The sequence below is a fragment of the Xiphophorus hellerii genome, chromosome 7 (assembly GCF_003331165.1).
Source record: "Xiphophorus hellerii strain 12219 chromosome 7, Xiphophorus_hellerii-4.1, whole genome shotgun sequence".
Taxonomy (NCBI): Eukaryota; Metazoa; Chordata; class Actinopteri; order Cyprinodontiformes; family Poeciliidae; genus Xiphophorus; species Xiphophorus hellerii.
The window spans coordinates 29,528,020-29,549,273 of NC_045678.1; the positions used below are offsets into that span (position 1 = coordinate 29,528,020).

General features: G+C 38.4%; 1 protein-coding gene and 1 long non-coding RNA gene across 2 annotated transcripts; both read left to right on the plus strand.

Annotated features, from left to right (window-relative positions):
- The first annotated feature begins 11,692 nt into the window (after positions 1 to 11,692).
- cxcr2 (chemokine (C-X-C motif) receptor 2) lies at positions 11,693 to 15,074 on the plus strand. The gene is made up of 2 exons (XM_032567032.1): positions 11,693 to 11,884; positions 13,767 to 15,074. Exons 1-2 carry the CDS (start codon positions 11,813 to 11,815, stop codon positions 14,826 to 14,828), a joined length of 1,134 nt encoding a protein of 377 aa, XP_032422923.1. The 5' UTR covers positions 11,693 to 11,812; the 3' UTR covers positions 14,829 to 15,074.
- A 198-nt stretch (positions 15,075 to 15,272) lies between these two features.
- LOC116722764 (uncharacterized) lies at positions 15,273 to 18,630 on the plus strand. Its single transcript, XR_004339835.1, has 2 exons — positions 15,273 to 18,374; positions 18,411 to 18,630. It is a non-coding gene; the product is annotated as an uncharacterized LOC116722764 (long non-coding RNA).
- Positions 18,631 to 21,254: the final 2,624 nt, after the last annotated feature.

Genomic DNA, 21,254 nt, shown 5'->3' on the forward strand with positions numbered 1-21,254 from the left:
TAGTATTTTAAAAAAGTCTGCTTGTAATGAGATTATATTTCTTCCATGCAAACACAGGAAACAGACAGAACTTTAAAAAGGACATTGAAGAACATACAGAAACTAAAAGTCCAGAATAAAAACACAAGAAGAACAGAAATGTAACGTAAAATCTGCAGAGTTTTGCACTAATGTAAAAGCAGAGGTGACTTTCTCCACTCCTCTTTCAGGTCTTGCTGAGCTGGACTGAGTTTCCTGATGAAACATGTCTGAGCAGCTGAACTGACATGCTTGGCCGAGGTGAAGCTCCCTAACAGCCATGCTGGAATTTTTTCGGTTCTGGCCTCAAATTAACGGGCGGGGATCTCAGGTGTGTACATGTTAGTGAGCCTTTCTCTGCGCCAAAAAAAGATTACCTCAATTTTATTTGCATTCAGCCACAGGACATTTTCTGATGCTGTCATTTATGGCGCTCAGTCTACGAGCTTTTCACGGATTAAAAGAGATAAACGGTTGGAAATCATCCATGTCTGTTGATCATATCTAAGAATACATTTTTTTAAAAACAGGAGCGGCTCAAGAACACGCCCCTGAGGGATCCCACAGGTGATTTTGATTGAGGTTAACTGACACATTCCAGCAAACACACTAAAAAATCTGCAGATCTGTCCTGCAAATAAAAGTCAACGTAAAACTTTGTATAACTGGGCAAAAAAGAGGATTAGGGAAATAAAATAAAAACATCTATTTTTTGGTCAGAATTTTGTCTTTAATCTCAGAAGTTTTACTTTTTTCTCAAAACTTTGACTTTAATGTAGAATTCTGACTTAATCTCTGAATTTTTAATTTAATTTGAGAATTTGCCCTAATTTAGAATTTTGATTTTAATCACAGAATTATTTTTTCCTCATAATTCTGACTTTTGTTAAAGTCAGGAGAAAAAAATCAGAATAATATTTTTTCAGTGGCCCGATTCTACTGGAAAAAAAGTGAAAAAAAAAAAATTAAGTTTCTAATTTTTACCACCTATGAAGGGGAGCATTTTTCTAAAATGTCCCAGAGTCATTAATCTATTCATCTGTTGGAAATATTCACATGCAGCTCCCAGAATGTCTTTTAAACGGCTCCAGCTCAGAAAGAAAAACGCTTTCTGGACGTAAATCTGCCTCAGTTTGATGCGTCTGCTGGATTATTTGTGACAGGGAGCGAGAGTAAAAGAAAAAACTGCATCCTGACAGAACAGCAGTCGATACCTGGACTGAAATCAGTGAACAGATAGGAGCCTTTTCCAGGAAGGGGACCGCAGAGATTTGTCAGCAACAAGTCTGATACGGAGAAATGCTTTTCATTCCTGAAACAACTGTGAGCTGAATGCATCGTTAATCCTCTGTTACTCCAACAACAACAAGCTTCACATCACCATCCAACACTCACATGTCTCTCTAACATAAAGCAGAACAAACTCAAGCTGGTTAAAATGTTATAATTTCATACATTTAAAGTCAGAGTCACTCCCAGTAAAATGGAAGCATAGGTGCAATTTGGAGGTGTGTGCGGCAATCATGTTGAATATATAAGTGGTCTTCCAGAATGAAAGTATATCAACTCAAGCAACTTTTTCAGCCTCCTTTCAGATTAAAATCTGTCAAAAATGAAACAATAAGTAGAAAAATAACCTTTTACTGCCTGAAACTTCCAATATGTAGCGTTTCTTATCCTCTAAATGATTTTTCTGATTTCAAAAGATGAACTGGAAAGAAAAAATGGAGCCTAACCACCAGTAGACTGATGAATCATTTGACAAGTTTGGCCCTAAATGGAAAATTATTTAGCTAATAAATCATTTTTAGCCAAGAGAAAAGCTAAATAGGCTTTAAAATCTTCTGAACGTGGCTGCTCACACCCATATTGTCATCTTTAATCACTTAATGTGACCCATACAGTTGCAAAACCATTACTTTATTCTCATAATTTTGTTTTATGTTTTTTTTTCTTAATATGACTCAAACAAACAAAAAGAAATGAACAGCAGATGGAAATAACTGCCTATTCATAACTCCTTCATGTAACTCCTCTTTCTGAAAAGAGGAGTTTAATTCCTAAGAAAAGTTTAATTCAACTTTCAACAGAAACTTGAATTAAAAAAAAACTTCCTCTGGAATTAAAAAAATAACTAAAAAAACTAAAAGTGTAAGAGGAATCCCAGCTAAACTGGCTGAACTCTTCCTGCTGTCGCTGCTGGAACAGTGAAGATCTCCACTGATTAACAGAGTACACATGCTTCTGGTTTTAAATCCACTTTGACTCCAGTTTAAAGAAACAGGACCTTTAACTCGTGAGTCTGCAGCTTAACCTCCTGCCGTCCAGCTAAACAAACGCAAACATGGCGGGAAACGGAGAATCGTCCTCATGTTACAGACTGATAGATCACAGCTCAAACTGGATGTTTATCATGTAAACACAGTTTAAAAGCACAAACTGGTGTCACGTATAATACTAATAATAAACTGATTATTGTTTTATTTTAGTATTTTGAGCCTGCATTCCTTCTACCTTCCACTAGGGGGCGATGAAGCAACAAGAAAGCGTTCACTGCTGTAAGCCTTACCTAAAAAAGTATATTTTTATCTTATTCAGTGCAAAATTATGGAGGATCAAAAGTGACATAATTTAAATAAAAGCAGAAATATAAATATTTTTGATGTCCCTGTTTTTTCACTAAATCTACACTTAGATTTACTCACATATATATTTAATTTTCCATATACATGTCATGGCAAAAACACTTATGATTTTTTTCCTAGAACTTCTTTTAACTACAACTTCTAACTTTCTCAGATTTTTAAATTTTTTCTAAAAAAAAAAAAAAAAATCTGACTATTTTTTAAATTCTGATATTTATCTAGAAAAAAAATTAAAACTTTTTTCTAAAAATTCTTACCTTTTTTCTAAAAAAAACCCCTCTGACATTCTAATAATTTTGACTTTCTCAGATTTTTGACGGTTTTCTAAAAATTCAGACATTTTTTTTCTCAGAATGTTGACTTTTGTTCTAGAAATTGCATAAGAAAAAGGAAAAACAATATATATATATTTCTGATTTTATTTAATTGCCAGTTTTGGTCCTCCATGAAGATTATGCTGCCAGGAGTTTTTATGTGGCCCTCCAGACTCTTAAACAGAACATTAGTGCTAACAGTTATGGGCTGAAATATTATTTTATCCATCAAAGCAGTTTGTTCTGTTTACTACCAAATTACATTAATATTAAATATTATTTTTATTTAATTTTAAGAAACTGTCACTGAATCGCTGTTTATTAATATCTTAACAGTTTGTAAAAAGGTTGTTTGTGATCTTGATGTGACCCCAAATAAAAACCAGTTTGTTGTATATTTATAGCGCTCATTAAAAGTTTTTTAACTTTTCAGTCATTTTGCTTCGGATAATTTAAGAAATTCCAACATTTAAGCCAGAGGTGAAAACTTAAGTGGTTATAAATATATTTTTTTTTTCACCAAATCTACACTTAGATTTACTCACAGTTCCAGTTGAATCCCAGTAAAGTTCAACGAACTCCATGTTTACGTTTGTGATGTTAGGAAAGAAACGACTGAGCGTCGAGTTGAACTGTTGAACGAATTTGTTTCTTGGAACTTTCTAGATTAATAACGTTACTTAGGAGTTTGTTTGTGTCTTGACTTGTTTTATGTTTCGTAATAATTATTTAATTGTTTTCGTGTCGTTTCACTTGTTATGTATCTATTAGTAGTGCAGATCCTGCCTGGTTAGTTTGTCAAGTTGTCCCTCGTTCATCCCTCAGTATTTTTCTCTTGTTTGGTTTAGTACTTTTGAATAGTTTCTGTTTGAAGTAAAGGTTTTATTTGTTATTAGCTAATTTTTTCCCCACATACCATCTCTATACCACAGGTAGTTTGTTTTGAATTTACTTCGTCAGCTTTTCATACCTTCATTTTAACTCACTACCACCAAAGGTCAACCTCAAAACCATCATTTGTGCAGTTTCTGTGTCGCAGCTCGAGAAGCTTTGAGTCAGAGCACACTGAGTAATGAGACTAAAGAGCGCATTTGGTTTCTTGCCAGAGCTCTGTGTCACAAACTGCTGATGAAAGTAGGAGGCAGTCCAACGATGGACAAAGACTGAAGTCTTTAAAAGGGCCGTGTCCAGATATGTTAAGAAATGTGTCCATTAAGTGAGTGCTGAGAGCAGCCAGGAGATTGCTCAGTGATCACAGGCAATCACCAGTCAGTGATCCTAATGGGACTCAAGTTGGGAAAACTGGAAGTAGTACCTTCTGTTGATTGATAAGCCTGAAACACTTCCACTTGTCTTATGGCATCTTGTTTAAAATTAAAACAATTTAATATTTGTAGTTGCAACAGCCTAAGCCTGACTTATGCTTCCCTTTCTTCATAAAATTTCCCATAAGTCTGAACTGGAGGTAATCGGCGCCATCTTGGTAGGCAGCGCAATGCATAGCGGACATATGGCTTCCAGACAAACAGAAAGAAAAATATATTGACACTCTTGACCAAAGTGCGAGAGAAAGATACATGAACAAAATGGCTGCTGTGAGGATCGACCAGTATGAGAGGGAGAAGGAAAATATTTATATTTAATTTTATGGTTATTTAAAATTGTCATGATTTGAGTTTTTCTGTGTGTTTATTTTAAGTTTCTGTGTCTTCTGAGTCTCCGTGTTGTCCTGTCTTCCCCTTGATTGTTCCCAGGTGTGTCTCGCTCCCTGATTACCTCCTGTGTATTTAATGTCAGCTGTGTTTCTGTGTCTTTGTCGGGTCTTTGTCAAATGTGTTGTTCGAGTCTGTCTGCGTTGTCCATTAGTTTACCAGTGTTGAGCTTTAGCCTTCCTCTCAGCTGTGCTGCCTGGATTTTGGATTATTTGTGCATCGTTCTTCTCAGCTACTGGGTCCACTGCGTCTGCAGCTGGTGGCATGGTCTGCCCCAGTTAGTGGGTTATCTGCCCCAGTTAGTGAGCTATCTGCCCCAGTTAGTGGGTTATCTGCTCCAGTTAGTGAGCTATCTGCCCCAGTTAGTGGGTTATCTACCCCAGTTAGTGAGCCATCTACCCCAGTTAGTGGGCTATCTGCCCCAGTTAGTGGGTTCTCTGCCTCTCCCAGTGCCTCCTCATTGCCCTCTCCTGGTGACTGCTTGCAGCCCCCCAGTGTCCTCTCCGAGTCGCCGCCTCCTAGTGCTCCCTCCGAGTCTCCGCCTCCTAGTGCCTCCTCTTCGCCATCTGTCGGCCCCCTGCGCCGACAACGTCCGCCGGTCCGGTCCCCAGGGGTCCGCCCCCAGCTCCATCGCCTGCCGAAGGACCTCCTCCGTGGGGTCTGCTGCCTTCCTAGGCCCGAGCTGCTCCGCCGTCGCCCGCCAGACCTCCACCGAGGGGTCCGCTGCCGCCCTTGGCCGAGGCTGCTCCGCCGATGCCCGCAAAAATTTACTTTTTAAAAAAAATTTTTATTCCATCTACAACTGCTTCTAAGAAGAGCGTCAGTGCTTACAAAAACATCCAGACATTTTTTTTAGCAATAAGTTAAAGTTTTTTTGGAAAATGAGTCCTTTCAAAAACCTCTCAAACGTTGACTCACAATTGACAGGCAGTGTGTCGTTTCGTAGCAACCCCAGTCTAGCTTAATCTGTCACCTACATGTTTGGTCAGCTGGGTTTACCATTGTCTACACTGTACAATGGCTGCTGGAAACAACAAGGGATCTGTTCTTTACTTCCACAAACCACTTCCTGCATTCTTGTTGGTTGTGCAGGAGGCTCCACTTCTGCATTTCAAATATGTATGGTTGTATGGTTGCTGCATCGGTTTTCAGCAAGTGTAAATATTGAGTTGGAGGGCATGGCCAGCAGCAGATTATTGATTTAAAGTGACAGGAGGCCCTAAAGCAGCTAAAATCTCATTATCTAAGATTGTCATGTTGAATATATGAACATGTTTTGTATCGCCCATAGATCTATCCTAACCTGTTCAAGAAAGCATAATTGGTCACCTTTAAGTTGAAACATATTTATCTCAAGCTGTCAAACTTGATCATTTCTTTTTCACACATTTAGGAAAAGTTACTTTAATACAGAAAACATTTTAAAGCTGATTTGTAAAGGCTGAAAAGTTCTTGTGAACAAAAGACTTTATAACTTCCTATACATTACAAGAAAACTGTTGCTAAAGAAACTTAAGACTGGTGCTGCCCTCTAGTGGACACTTGTCTGTAAACTTACTGACGGCTTCTTAGTGAAAACATTTTATTTTGGATAACTTTAAAATACTTTTGGGTTGTATGATTTCATGGGGTAATGTGAAGTAATTTATAAATTCTGCTAGTTTTCTAAAGATTCGTTCAGTTCGAGTGAGATGGAAAGATGTCATAATGGAAGGTTACAAGGTCAACCTGTCTGAAGTCCATCATTCTACAAAGAGAAAATTCTTCACGACTGGAAAACATGTCAGACCGCTGGTAATCAGGGCATCAGTGGATGTCCCAGAAGTCAATCCGAGGTCGAAGAGTTATGATTAGAGATATGGAAAAAACCCAAGAGCTCAGTCTCAGACTCTACAAACCTCAGCTAGCATGTCAAATGTTTAAGTTCATGGAAGGGACAATTACAAAAAGACTGGCTTGTTTTGGTGGGAAAATCGCTTTTCTCTAGGCAGAAAGTGGCAAGAAAGTTGCATCTGTATGAAGATCAAGACTTCTGGAACAGCGATGTTTGAACAAGATGCACAAACATCGTTTTTGATTTTTGTTTTCCCTAAAACCTGTCAAGTACAGTGGAGGAGGGATGAGGGTGTGTAGCCAGACAACCTGGGCACCTAGCAATCACTGAAAGGACAGCAGACTGATGGTCCGCTAGCTAAAGTTTGGCTAAAACTGTGTTGTCAAATGGACAATAATACCAAGCCCAGTCCAGTGGACGTCCACCTATTCACGGCTTTTTCTCTGTAACCTAACTCAAAATTATTTGTAGAGTTCATCTAAAATATTTTTTTAAAAAGGCAGCTTGGGAACTGCAATGGTACTTGACATGCTAATGGCTAGCATCTGCAAAGCAGTGACATGCGGTCAGGTGAGGCAAGCAGTTCTCTTGCCTCATGGCAGGGGGCGCTCATGATCCCAGATATTGTGACCTCACAACTGCAGAGTAAGAGACAGTAACAGCGAGCTAGCCATGGAGCTAGCCATGGAGCTAGCCATACAGTAAAGTGCAGCGATATATTTATAGTTTTCTCCTCTTACCACAGCAATCACTTATTAATAATCACAAAATAAACATTAAGCCTAAAACCATACTACTGCAACAGACTGAATGTTCTGCTCTCTGTGTGAGAAATATGAATGGGTTATTTTTTTTGTGGCGTTGTTGTCAGTTGCTATGGCAACAAGTCTCCGCGCTGATACAGAGAGAAAGACGTGGTTTTGAGTTGTACTTTAACGGTTTTTCCCTTTGCTATGGAGCCCAGCACGAAATTAATAAAATCTAAATGTCCAAGTTTGTAATTATTCTACGGCGGCAGCGCGGCGATGGATGGCATGTTAAAGAATTGTCTTTTTGCCCCCCAGCGTTGTCCCCATGCGCAAAATTTCCTTATGCAAACAATAACATGCAGGGGGTCTATATTTATATAAATCTGATTATGATTGAGTCGGTGCCTCACCAGCTATGAACTTCACCGCACGTCACTGCTGCAAAGCTAATCCAGAAGTGCCATTGATGTTTCCGGTCACTGATTGGCTGTACCCTGAAGAGTGGAAAAAAGGAAAACCGTAGATGTTAGCTTCTGTTTCCACTGTGCATATTGAGGCTTATTAAGGTATATTTGGTGTTTGAAAGAGGCATTACTAGCATTTTTAGCAAAGTTCTCGAAAAACACGTTCAAACCGTCACTATGCCGTGATAAATCACGGTTTTGTGATTTATCTGTCACTATTGTGACAGATAAATTGTGAAAAGATCAATCTCCTCCTTGAGCCACTATTGCCGGTTGAAGAAAAACACCCAATCAGAGCCAGGATGAGGGTCTTAGAGCTGTCAATCAACCTTGTGTAACCTAAATGTACTAATGGTACACAACTCAGACAGGAAAACCATTTATCTGCTGTTATCAGTGGCTCTGCAAACTAGCTTAGCATTCATAAAAGGCTCTGCTGCCAGGAAGACTCTTACTGTGTTTTTATTATTAGCACTGGAGGGGGCAGAATACCTTGATTTTTTTTTTGCAACAGATTATCTCATACCAGACTGTCACAACATGTTGACAACTTCAACAGATAAGGGAAAAAATGTTCTAAAAGGTACACACTGCAGCTTTAAATACCGCAAATACCAGAGGTCCGCTTTACTTAATCTACAGAAACAGAAAGGCTGAACCTGAAAAATAAAACTCCACACCTCAACCTGACCAAAATATTGTGATGGGACTTTCAGAAGGTTCTACTGCATCAGGCAAACTGTGTTTCTTCTGCAGCTGTGCTAATTTATTTTTATCTTATTTGAAGGCCAATTCAAATTAAAACAACAGAAATGCTGAAAAACTAAAAATCCAGGAGAGATTGACCACTAAACTGTAATGTTGGAAGGTAAAAATGTTAATATTTGTAAAACTCTGAACTTGAGGACAGAACTTTAAATTGTTTTCTTAAGAACAGGAAAAAGGAAACGAAACCAAAATCAAGGAAACAACAGTGTTTGTGGCAGAGCCTGAAACTACAATTTAACTGAAAATAAGCCAAAACCGACATGGCAGATGTTGAACTTTTATTTAGCATGCTTGGCTAATTTCAGAATAGAGAACAGTTTCAGAAAATTCAATTTGATGCTGCTGTTTTTTTAAATAAAAATGTATTTTTACTCAGTAAATTCAACACTTTCCCAGTGTTAGCTTCATGAAAGCCTTAAAAAGGGGGAAAACCAGATCTGTTTTCACTGCATAATGCTTTTCATCTGAAGTCAGATTAAGTTTCCACCTACTCCAGACAATCCTGTTATAATTTCAACCCACTGAGTTCATTCAGAGAACAAAGGGCTGCTGCTTCTTGGAAAATACATTTTCACATTTTGCAGAAGGATTTTTTTTAAAGGGCTAATGGGGCAGGAAATGTCAATCTCTCATTTGAGCTGTTTCGCGTTAACCGCATTGAATCAGCTCAACCCACACAGCCTCATGTTCTCACTTCAGTTTCTCTCCCAAAACAAATAATTTCAGGATGGACGGTCATGCCCGATCGAATGCAACAGACCGACTTCAGAAACCGACTGGACTGGCTCAAGTTTGTCAGCGAAAGCTCCAGTTTTGTTTCTGCAGCCATGCATGCAAGGTGAACATGCACATTTGCAAACTTCCTCCAGGTAGATCTAATCAATAAACCTTTATCTGCAAGACTTTTAGCAGCAGCAGGAGGTGAAGAGAGGTGATCGGTATTACAGGAAGACTTCAAACCTCCATCCTGAAGCTGCACAACTACATAATGGTATCAAACTGTATCCAAATCTTAAAAATAATGTTTCGATTCTTGATTAAGAAAATTGAAAGACAAGGGAAAGAAGTGGAAAATAACATCCTGCTGCACAAACCTAATTAGGTTTCTGTTGTGGTGGTATGCCAGGATGGCTCCATGCATCCAACATGCAAACAGTACAAGTTATTGTTGGTGATTGTTTGTCAACCAAACATCAAAAGTTCAATGAGTCACTGCTGCACTGCGATGATGTTCTGTGCAGAGGCAAAGGAAATACAATTTTTTGGTTTCTTTTTCCAGTTTGGAAAGGAATAAACAAAGATCAAACTTTCCATTGCTTCCTGTTGCCTCTTCTGTTCTGGTTGAAAACACACACAGGCCCAGCCCAGTGCGTGCTGGTCAGCCCAGTGCATGCTGGTCAGCCCAGTGCGTGCTGGTCAGCCCAGTGCGTGCTGGTCAGCCCAGTGTGTGCTGGTCCCATACCAGTCTCTATGCTCATAGGAAACAGACCCACAGTTCTTCCTACCTAACTTATAAAAGTAAATAACACAAACAAAGAAACAAAAAATGAATTAACCTACAAATAAACCTTTTACGTAATCCCCAAAATATGAAGTAAACTAAGAATAAATATGACCAAAATTCAAAATAATAAAAATAAAGAATAAATAGCTCCAACATTACAGGAATGTGACGTCACACTCCCGTGAACTTGTATCTGGCAGCAGTCTTGGCAGGCAGTTGCTATGGAGTTGCTATGACAACAATAAACAAGCCACAAGCTTAGAACTAGCTCGTCTCGTTCCTAGCTAACTTACAACTGTTACCCGATCACAATTTTTTAGTTCTCTACCCACCTTTCAGTAATACTAAGACAAATATCAGTGAAATTTACTGTAGTACTTAGCCTGCTAGCATTATCATTAGCATCTACTAGCATTAGAACTAGCTAAATTAGCTTCGCTAATGTAGCTTTCAGCTGCAGCTAAGACGAACATGTAGCCTGTTATTTGTACTTACTCTGCCAGTCACCTGAGCCCTTTTATTCACATGAAGGTTTACAAATCCGATGAAACACTGATTGATTCATAGATTTCAGGCCGCGATTAAAATGAGTTCTAATCGATTAACTAATAATGTCCGCTTTTTGTCGTGTTGCAGTTCGGCCGCCATCCAGCAGAGGGCTTCGCTGCCTGGTCATCCTCACCTGGAATCGTTCATGTAGGATTAAAGATGGCGGCTATTTCAGTACGGGAAAGAGAAACGGTCCAAGCAGAGCCCGGTATGCAATTTATACGGTTTGTTTTAAAATATAAACATTCAACAAACTCCGTAAGTTATCACGTCAGGCGAGCTGCATGGCGGAGAGGCGTCAACTTCTCAACCGAAGGCGACGGTACGTCAGAAAAGCGGAAGAGACAATGGAGAAAAAAACGTGACGTGATGTGGAAAAAAACCATAATGCCAATAAGCAAGATTGATTTTCAGGGCTATCCTCAGTTAATGCACTTTATGGATATAAGATTTATCTTTCATTAAAGAGCAACCACAGACAGTAAGTATTTTTCTGCATGAATATCTCTCTGTTCATGGAGTATTAAATGTTTCACATATTTTAGTTCATGTTTTGTCTTTTCAATATGTGTGAATAATGACGTAAGAAAACCACAAATTGCTGTATTTAATGCAGATGATAAAATAATGCTAACATTTATTGATTTCTTGTTTAATTTAGCGTGTTGTGAAAAATGTTGCCCTTCCTGCTATGGAAAGATGGTCGACTCACTTGACATAAGAGAAAACTCAAGATTTTAAGAAACTTGCCACTTATCATTTAATCGTTCATCGATCAATAAGATCGATTAACGTGAGATTAATCCATTAATTTATTATTTGCATTCTTACTACCAACATTACAACTTTAATGCTTGTGTGAGAGGATTGGTTAGAATAAATTATAAATCATAAATAACATTATTTCAAAAGGGAAGTAGCAGAAGAAACTATAAAAAATAAATAAAAAACATGTCTGCAGATTTGATTTGCAAGTTAGACTTTTTATTATTATTATTATCACATTTGTTTCCCCTCCTTTGTGATCAAACTTGAAACATTTTATGATACAACCTGGTGTGTTTTTCCCCCAGACTCAGATAATATCTGTGGTTTGGGGTTTTTTGCACAATTGGAGCTCTCTCAGTTTGCTAATAGCAGCTATCTCACTTCTCGGTGTGCAGACATTCAGCAGGACTTTGGCCTGAAGGAACGAGTGCACCTCTTTACACCTGCAGCTTTATTACTTGTATCTGTACACAACAAGTCGGGAGCGATGAAGCTACACGCTTTTTTAATGTGTATCATGAATTATTTGCTGTTGACAAATCAAGAGGAGCAGAAATCGGTATGGAATATTTGCATTTTCTCCATTTTTATTAAACTTGATTTCCTTAATGTGAGCATTTGATAAAGAAAAATAACATTTTATATTTGTCTGCTTGTGCTTTTGCAAATATTTTTAGTCTTCATAATAGTTTTATGTCTCATTAAACATTTATACAATTAACATATTTCTTTCAATGCATACAAGAAAAATGTTGTGTGAAATAATTGAACGAGTATTTAAGTTTTTCATCCATTTAAACCAGTAGTGAGTCATTTCATCACAAAGTCAGGAAATTGCAGCGGTTACTGCAGAATCTATGTGTTTGTGGTGTGAGCTACATGCATTATAAGATGTAAACATCAAACTGAAACAATTATGGAAGAAGGCTCATTATTTATGCATTTATTTTGCTTTAAGTAAGAAGAGCAGACATCCAGCTGACAAGTGAGGCAGTCAGGGTAAAAAGACGATATAACCTTCCGTAAAGTCAAAGGTGTCGAGAAATGATAGTTTTTAATCCAACCTCAAGAGAACAAAAAACTTCAAACATGCTTTCATGAAAATGACGCCAAAGTGGAAAAGCTGTGGGTTGAAATTTAAGTAAACTCTCTGATCCAGCAGCTTCCTGAAACCACCTTTAGTAGCAGAAGCTCTCACAAGTCATTTTCAGTCTGATTTTTATCAACCTACCACATCATCTCCAGACGATATTGCCCCTAGAAAGCTTCAACAAAGAATTGGTTCATATTTGACTCTAAAATATTTCATGTTGATGGTCTGACGCTCAGTGGCTGCAAGGTTTGAAGGTTCTCTTGCTGCAAAGCAAACCCAAACAATCAGCCATCCGCCTGGTACTAAATATTTACCCTGAAATGCTTTGTTTGGTTTTCTCTGAAAACGATGCTGTGCATTACGGCCAAAGATCTGTATCTTTGTCTCGTCTCTTGAAGAACTTCAGAAGTCTCTAGAATCACATCAGAAGTTTCGTGATTCATTCATGTGCAGCTTTGCAAACCATAATTTCTCTGACCTTGGAGTGAATTTGTTGGGATATTCTCTTCTGGGAATATTGGCAAACATCTTAAAAGATTTCCACTTGGAAATAAGCCTGTCGCAATAATCAATAAATCCATTAATTGCACGATAATTTAAAACAAGCTCAATAACTTCCATTTGCATAATTTATCTTTTTTCTCTCTCTTTCTACCCAAAACTGGAGGATAAAAGTGTTTAGTCTGGTGTTTTGTTCTCAACTCGTCTTCATAATTCATTTTATTTGTTGTTTCTGTTTTTTTTGTTTATTTATTTTGGATATTTAAAATGTCTTTAAGTTCGGGTGTTAAATGTTTATGAGAATTTAAAGAAGGTGTTCTTGCATTTTTATGCATTTCCATTATACTACTTCAAAATGGTATCAAAACAACATTATCATTTATCGCAGTTACTCCAGGGACAATTTATTGTTCAGGAAAATTTCTTATTGCGACAGGCCTACTTTCTTTTGGTAAAGTAATGAACTTTAGCTTGGAAATGAGCTGAACATCCTTCACAGATTGATGGACAGCAACAGTTTCATCTCCAAGTTTATTGCTGATGTCTAATTTGGCAAACAAAACTCTTAAAGTTCCTTAACTTGCAACTTTTTCTGTATTTTTGTTCCCTTGAGGTTTGATTGAAATCAAAGGAACTGTTAAAGAGCAGTCAGTGCGTGAAGCAGTGGAAATACAACAGGATGTCATTTCTTTTCACCACGACTGCTTAGAATTTGACTGTAGTCTATGGTACTGTAGTCTGTGTTCACACAGTTTCTCTGTGTGAACACAGAGAAACTTTATCTTCTCTATGTTCACATCAGGGGTTATTTCTGTCACCAATTACCACAATTCTGTTTTCATTTTAGGAAGTGAAACCGATTTCATGGACTTCACCTGATAACAACACTTATGCTTATCCTGATGACTATGGCGATGCTACCGCCTGCGAATCGCACGTCCCGGAATTTAACTCCCTCGCCCTTCTGGTCATCTACAGCATCGTGTTTGTGTTCAGCCTCTTGGGCAACAGTCTGGTGGTCTTTGTGGTCTGCTCTATGAGCAAAGGCAGAGCCAGCACAGATATCTACTTGATGCACCTTGCCCTGGCTGACCTCCTCTTCTGTTTCACTCTCCCCTTCTGGGCCGTTGAGTCTCACTACGGTTGGATCTTCGGCACGCTCCCCTGCAAGTTCATATCCAGCTTCCAGGAGGCGTCTGTGTACAGTGGCGTCTTCCTGCTGGCATGCATCAGTGTGGACCGCTACTTTGCCATCGTAAGAGCGACGCGAGTGTTGTCCTCCCGCCACCTGCTGGTGAAGGGGATCTGCGCCGTTGTGTGGCTGGTGTCCGGGTTTCTGTCTGTACCCGTGGCGGTTCAAAGGGAGGACATCATTCTGCCTGAACTGGATCAACCCATTTGCTACGAGAACCTAACCGGGGAGAGTAGTGACCAGTGGCGGGTCGGCCTCCGAGTTCTGCGGCACACTCTGGGCTTCTTCCTCCCCCTGGTGGTGATGGCGTTCTGTTACGGCTGGACGGTGGTGACGCTGTTCAGCATGCGCAGTCAACAGAAGCACAAGGCCATGCGCGTCATCCTGGCAGTGGTCCTGGCGTTCATTTTTTGCTGGCTGCCTTACAACGTCACCGTTCTGATAGACACGCTCTTTCGAGGCGGGTCGCTCAAAGAAACCTGCGACATCCGCTACAGAGTGGAGGCCCTGCTGGAGGTGACCAAGATTATCGCCTTCCTGCACTGCATGGTGAACCCGGTGCTGTACGCCTTCATCGGGGAGAAGTTTCGGAACGAGCTGCTGACAGCTCTCTACAAACAGGGCATCATCAGCAAGAAGCTCTGGGTGTCTTACAGGAAGGGTTCTGCGGCCAGCGTGCTCAGTGTCAGGTCCAGAAACACCTCTATATCGGTGTAAGCTAACGCCGTCTCATGGGCTATGTTCACACAGCACGTCTTGATGCTCAGTTCCAATATTTTTGGGGTTTTTCATGGTCATTCATAATAGTAAACCCAACTTCAATGAGATTTCTGTGCAAACGGTTTATGTCCCCAAAGCGACCTGCTTGTGCAGAAGAAACCTGGACGATAAATCAGTAACAATATATAAAGCAGTAAAGATGTGAGCAATATCAGTAGACAATACATCCGATAGAATATTCAATAATTTCACTCAACTCCGGTCCGGAACCGCACAGCATTCTGGGAGATGTAGGCACAGAAAAGGCTTTAGCAACCAGCTAAGCAAGGTTGGTGCCATCAAGTAACTCACCCACTCTTTGGTTACCTAGCAACAACCTGTTGAGTAACTTGTGGTCACCTGGCAACAACCTGTTGAGTAACCTGTGCAGCAGCAGTTTCAGGTTTTATTATAACTGTTTAAAAATAAAAAACAGCATAGAGTGAAAGGAAAACATGAGTACAACAGTTTGAGAGGAAAAGTCACACCACCAGTTTTATCAGTATTTCAGACATTTAAAACAATAAACTAACAGTAACTATCAATATGACTGATATGAAACCCTTGTATTGTTACACTTTTTAGCCATATTGTCCCGCCTTACTTTGACGTCACACAGCAGCAGCTCGGTGTTTGACAGTCATTTATGCACCGATGTTATAGTTTATTCAGCAACAAGAGCCAACGGTATCATCACAAGACGAAGAAGGCTGATAAAAAGACAGCGTAACCAATGGCAATGGCTTTTTGTGATTGACTTCTGTAAACAAGTCAGTCCGGATGCGGAGTTGGAGCAAAGAGTGGAGGGAATGTGATGTGATGTGCTTCTTTCATCATTTCATGATTATTTTCAGCCATTGTTTACGTCCAGAAATCTGATTTTTTTTTGGGGGGGGTGAAAACATTTAGCTGTTTCAGACTGTGAAAGAAGTTGGGTATGGGTCCCATACGGGTAAAAAAAAAAGAAACAGGCTTGGGTCGCATTTACCTGCTGTGTGAACATAGCCATAAATATCATTACTGATGCAAATATGTACAAGTGAAATATTTAGAAGTATCAAGAAAAGTGTAAGCATTCAGCAGAAGTCTTAAAATCTATCTCTGGTTTTGTATTTCTAACTTACAAAACTAAGTTTTGCAGGAGGTTTCTGCTGAAATTGCAGAAACCTCCTGATATTCGCGGTTCAGTATTCACAAATGTGTAAGGTCAGGGGTCAGCGACCTTTTCCATTCACAGAGCCACTTTTCCCCTTCTGCTACAAAAATAAAACTCGCCTAGTGTCACAAAAAACTATTTTAAAAAATGTATGAAGTACATTTTTACGTAAAATGTTTAATTATGAAAGTTAACAAAATTAAGCTAAAATGTAAATTTTGAGATTTTAGAACAAATATTACATTAGATAAAATGACAATTTAGCAGAATGGGGTGAGTCTTTTCTATAAATATGGAAAAGGAGAAATATGGTTAGCATAGTTTGAAGCTGGGTGTTTTTTAAAAGCCTGTTATAGATATTAAAAGTAGATTTTGCGACCTTTGACCTATTCACCATGCTACGTGACATCCTATTGGCTGGTGTTTGCAAAGCAGCCAATCCAGGAATGATAGGTTGTACGCCAAATAATGGAGATGAGTCCGACTGTAGACATTAGTGAACTTCAGCAGTAGTGCCAAGATGGTTTCCATTGGACGCATTAGTGGATATTCAGGTATATTTGGTGTTTAAAGTTTTAAATAGGAAATTATAAGCATTTTTAGAGGGAGCCTCAGCTTTTGAGGGGCAGCTTTGGTCCTGGGGGTTTACCTGTTATTTTTAAAATACTTATTAGTCTCAAGTTAAAACACACAGATGTTACAAACCAAGGAAACTTCAGCTACTTTCAAAATGAACAAAAAAACAACAAAAAAAATTACATCCTGTTCTGAGCAGACTTTTAATGTCACAGGACGTTTCCTCAGGTCTAACGTTGATAAGATCTCTGAAGAACTATGAAGTCAAACGGAAAGACAATTATTCAGAGAGAGAGAGATATTTTAAGATGTTCAGTCTTTAAATCCTGAAACAAAAACTGTTCCAAGATGGAGTTCATGAGTGGAAGCGATGGTTCCTGATTTGGCTTAAAATCTTTACTATTTTTTGTCGATGCATCATCAATTACTTAATCTCTTCAAAAAGAAAGGATAGTGACGGTGTGCTGCCATCAATAAATATGTCACCTCAAGACTTACAATGTGGTCCGAACTATAAAAACTGATGGTGATTCTCCTGGAGAAAATAGTTTGAGACAAACACTTTGTCTCTGATCATCAGGAAGCGTCTCCGTAGCAACAGGAGTTTTAGTTTGGTGCTTTGAAACGTACAGGAGTGTGAAACCACCGTGTCTGCAAAGGTTCATAAGCAGCAATCTGTAAAACATCGTAAAGCCATTTTCAAAAACCAAGAACTTCTGGAAAAACCTCCCAGGTATTAAAACATCCCCATTCCCTGAAATCCCAGAAAAATTCACCCCAAGGTTAGAAGGTCAAAGGTTGAGAGCAGTGATAAAAGAAAAAAACATAGTTGTGCCTTAATGAAACATAAGACAACAGATGCAACGACCTTTTGATCGATGAAGCCAAAGTAGAAATGGTTGTCCATGTTTGAGGACATCCAAACAAAGACTCCGGTAAAGCATGGTGGTGGAGGAATGGTGATCTGGGCTTGTTTTACAGCGAAATGTTGAAGAATCAGATTTGAGGCCCTGATTCTGGCTGCTGAATCTTGACCAACATTGGGTTATCAAGGTATCTGCTCCTGCATAGCCCATTATTGACCCAATGTTGGGCAAGAAGAAGCTGGATGCTTGCAGACCTCAATAAGCTGAAGCAGTAAATATGATGCAGTTTTGTTTCTTTTGACGTAGAGTCTTGTATAACCTAGTCATTCTTAGAGGTTCTGAAATGTCTCTGTTCCTTTCTCCTAAAACCCCCTCAAAGTTCCCGTTGGCGTCTAACGTCAAAGCGTCTGGCTTCTGCAGCTGTTCTCGATTTCATCAAGCGATGTTTGACTTTTGAGTCAACCTCATCACACTCTTTAAATTCTGAGGACGCATCAAATGTCAATGAGTTTGAAAAGGAGAAGTCAACTCATTGACAAATGTGCAAAACTACGCAGTTAGTTATCAAGACTTTACAGTTGAAACTTTCTGAATGTAAATGACCCATTTGAATATCCTGTATTTTTAGTTGTTTTGCTGTTAGAATGTTTCCTATTGATTGTGACTTTTTTTTGACACAGAAAAAAAAAAATCTTACAAGTAGGTAAAAAATCTTGAGAACAGGAAGAGGTGGTGAAACTCGTTTGTTTTCACAACCGAGGAACAGCATGTGCTCTTTGATGAATGACTTTCATTTATACAACATTTCTGTGGAAACTGCTGCGTCTCCTTATCAGTATTATCATCTCAAGTTTATTTTTCGGTTTTGTAGTAATGTTTCTGCATTTATACAGGAGAGTTGTTCTGGTTCTAATTGTTGTAAATTACAAAATAGATGCTGAGGTCTATTTTTCTGAATTAAATGAATGTTTTTTATAAACGGAAAGCAGCTTTCAGGATCTAATCTGTACAGATCCAGGTTTAATGCACAATAAATATATTTTTCTGTATCAGTCTGGTTTACTTGCAAAGCGGTTGCTCTGTTTATCTTATGCAAGATCTTAACCTGAAGATAAGTTGCAGCTTGTTACCGACATTTGATTAAAAGCTGCTTCATCCTAAAGGTTTCGGCCAAGTTCCTGTTTTTCTTTGCGGTTTGGAGGTGTTGCTGCTGTCGGACTTACTCTGCACTTGACATGTTAAAACCTCAGGCGAAAAATAACCACAGAGACAAAACATGCAAACTTTAGATCAAACTCATTCTTTATTTGTGTCTCGTAATGAACATATCATTACTACCTGGAACAAATTAATTCTGGTGTAGAAAAGAAAACAGATGTCGTCATGCATGATGGGAAATAAAATATGTACCCAGGCCTGCGCTGCACCTGATTAAAAAAAAGGAGAAATGAATGGAGGAAGGATGAAGTTAACCAGCAAATTTTCTGATCTTCTGGAAGTTGGCAATATTCTTTAGTTTTTTAGTTCTTAATTTAAAGGGAAAAAGTTGATTGCAGCAGATTGGTGCCAGAGAAAATATTTAATTTATCTGAGCAATGATCCAACTGTACATCGTGTCCATAACTATGCAGAAGATTTACTATTTGCTCATTTTATTGCATTTTAAAAAAAATTATGTTTCCTCTGATTCACAGCTCTAATCTCAAGAGGCTTTACAAGACAAGCAATCCAATCCCATCATAAAATATGAACTTAGCCTCAGAAATTAGGAAGTTTGTGCTTATTTTAACGTATAACGGATCAAAGTGGCATCAAAAGTCTAATCTGGATATCTGAGCGCGGTGGCGTGCGTTCAAGTGGAAAAAAATATTTTTATTGTACCTCCTGCGCACTTATCTAAATCTACCTGCAAATTTAAATAAACCCACACAAAAAAATCTAACAGATAACAATTTGATGAATTCGCAACAGAATAAAAACCCTGCAGTGTAAAGGAAATTGGAAAAAAAAAATTACAAAATTCTTGAGATTAATAAAACAATTATAGATTGCTTAAAAGGTTGAACGCTGACTCACAACCAGCATTTAAACTGAAACTTTGAGTTGAATCTGAAACTTTTACAACCTTCATTGTTTTTTCTTTTTACACATCAAGCAACATGTGTTTCTCTTAATTACATCATCCTGTACTTTTACCACAAAATATTATTTACTCTATATTACCTTATGTTTTACCAAAGGCTGTATATCCTGACAAATCTACAAGTTATCATCATAAACCTGAGTAACAATGATTATTTTACATCTTAAATCAACTATAATCAGATAAACTTTAGAAAAATCCTGACTTATGACAATGAAGTAAAGATGCTTGAGAAACTTATTCACTGCAAAAACACAAAATCTTTCCAATTAATTTTGGTCCAGTTTCAATATTACACTTGAAATAAGACAAACTAATTTAAAAGAAACTTTTTAGCAAGATATAGAGGCTTGTTTAATTCCTTACTACTGATGAAAAAGTGTGAGTTACATTGGCAGATTATTTCACTTTTAACAAGACATTTTTCACATTTTATAAGTTAATTTATCTGCCAATGGAACCAGCACTTTTTAATCAGCTTGTTTAAAAAGTCATTTAAACAATTAGAAGAAGCTTGTTTGTTTTGTTTTTTTTAACTTAAAACAAGCTTCTATATCTTGCTAAAAAGTTGACTTCAAGTTAGTCTTATTTCAAGTGTACTAAGATATTTGCACAAGAAAGAAGACCAAAATTATTTGGTAAGATTTTGTGTTTTGCTTGTTTTACTAAATAAACTACAACTACTTCCTAATAATACCGTAGTAAAGTCCTCCTCTATCATACAGTGTACAAACGTCCATGTAGCTTCAAATTGAAACCAACACTTTGAAGCTGTAGTAATGATTTACAGAGGTGGGGACTCGAGTCACATGACTTGGACTCGAGTCAGACTCGAGTCCTTAAAATCACGACTTGAGACTTGACTTGAAAAAATGCTCAAAGACTCGGACTTGACTTTGACTTTCATGCCATTGACTTGGGACTTGACTCGACTTGAAGCTGTTTACTTGAAAAGACTTGATATTTTTTACTCAAAGTCTTAAAATTTAAAACACATTATTTATAAAGTGGCGTCATTAATTAATTTCACTCATTCCGTATCAATATGCGCAGACCGTCACTATGGTTTTCCTCTCTCCTTATGTATGTATGTGTACGTAGCTGCAGCACAACCAATCAAATTAACAGGATTTGGACGTTTAAAAAAACGCGGCAAAGCTACAGAGCTCAGGGAACGAAATACGAAATAACCGCTGGAATATGCTTCCGCGAGTAATTTCTTTTGGCTACGTAGGTTATGAACTTTCGACTAAAAAACGAACTGCAACTTGTAAAACATGCAAGAAGAGAATATCGGATGGAGATGCCACGACGTCCAACTTTGTCCGGCATTTGAAGCTTCACAGAGATCGGTAGGTGGCGCTTTTCTTTTGCTGTAAGATAGTTGACTATAGCTAACTTCGTGTTAGCATGTGTACTCCGGGTTAAATTGGTGATGATTTACCATAAATCCGGTCCTTCAAATGCCTCCACAAATAATGTGCACCGTGTTAGCTCAGGAAGCCGGTGGATAGTGAGCGGGGCTCCGGAACAGAAAGCAGATTCTGGACCTGAACACAGGGAACAGAGTCTCTCTGTCCCATCATGATGATGAGCCGGGTCTAGTATCATCTAAGGATGGTTGGTGTATTTGAAGACATCTA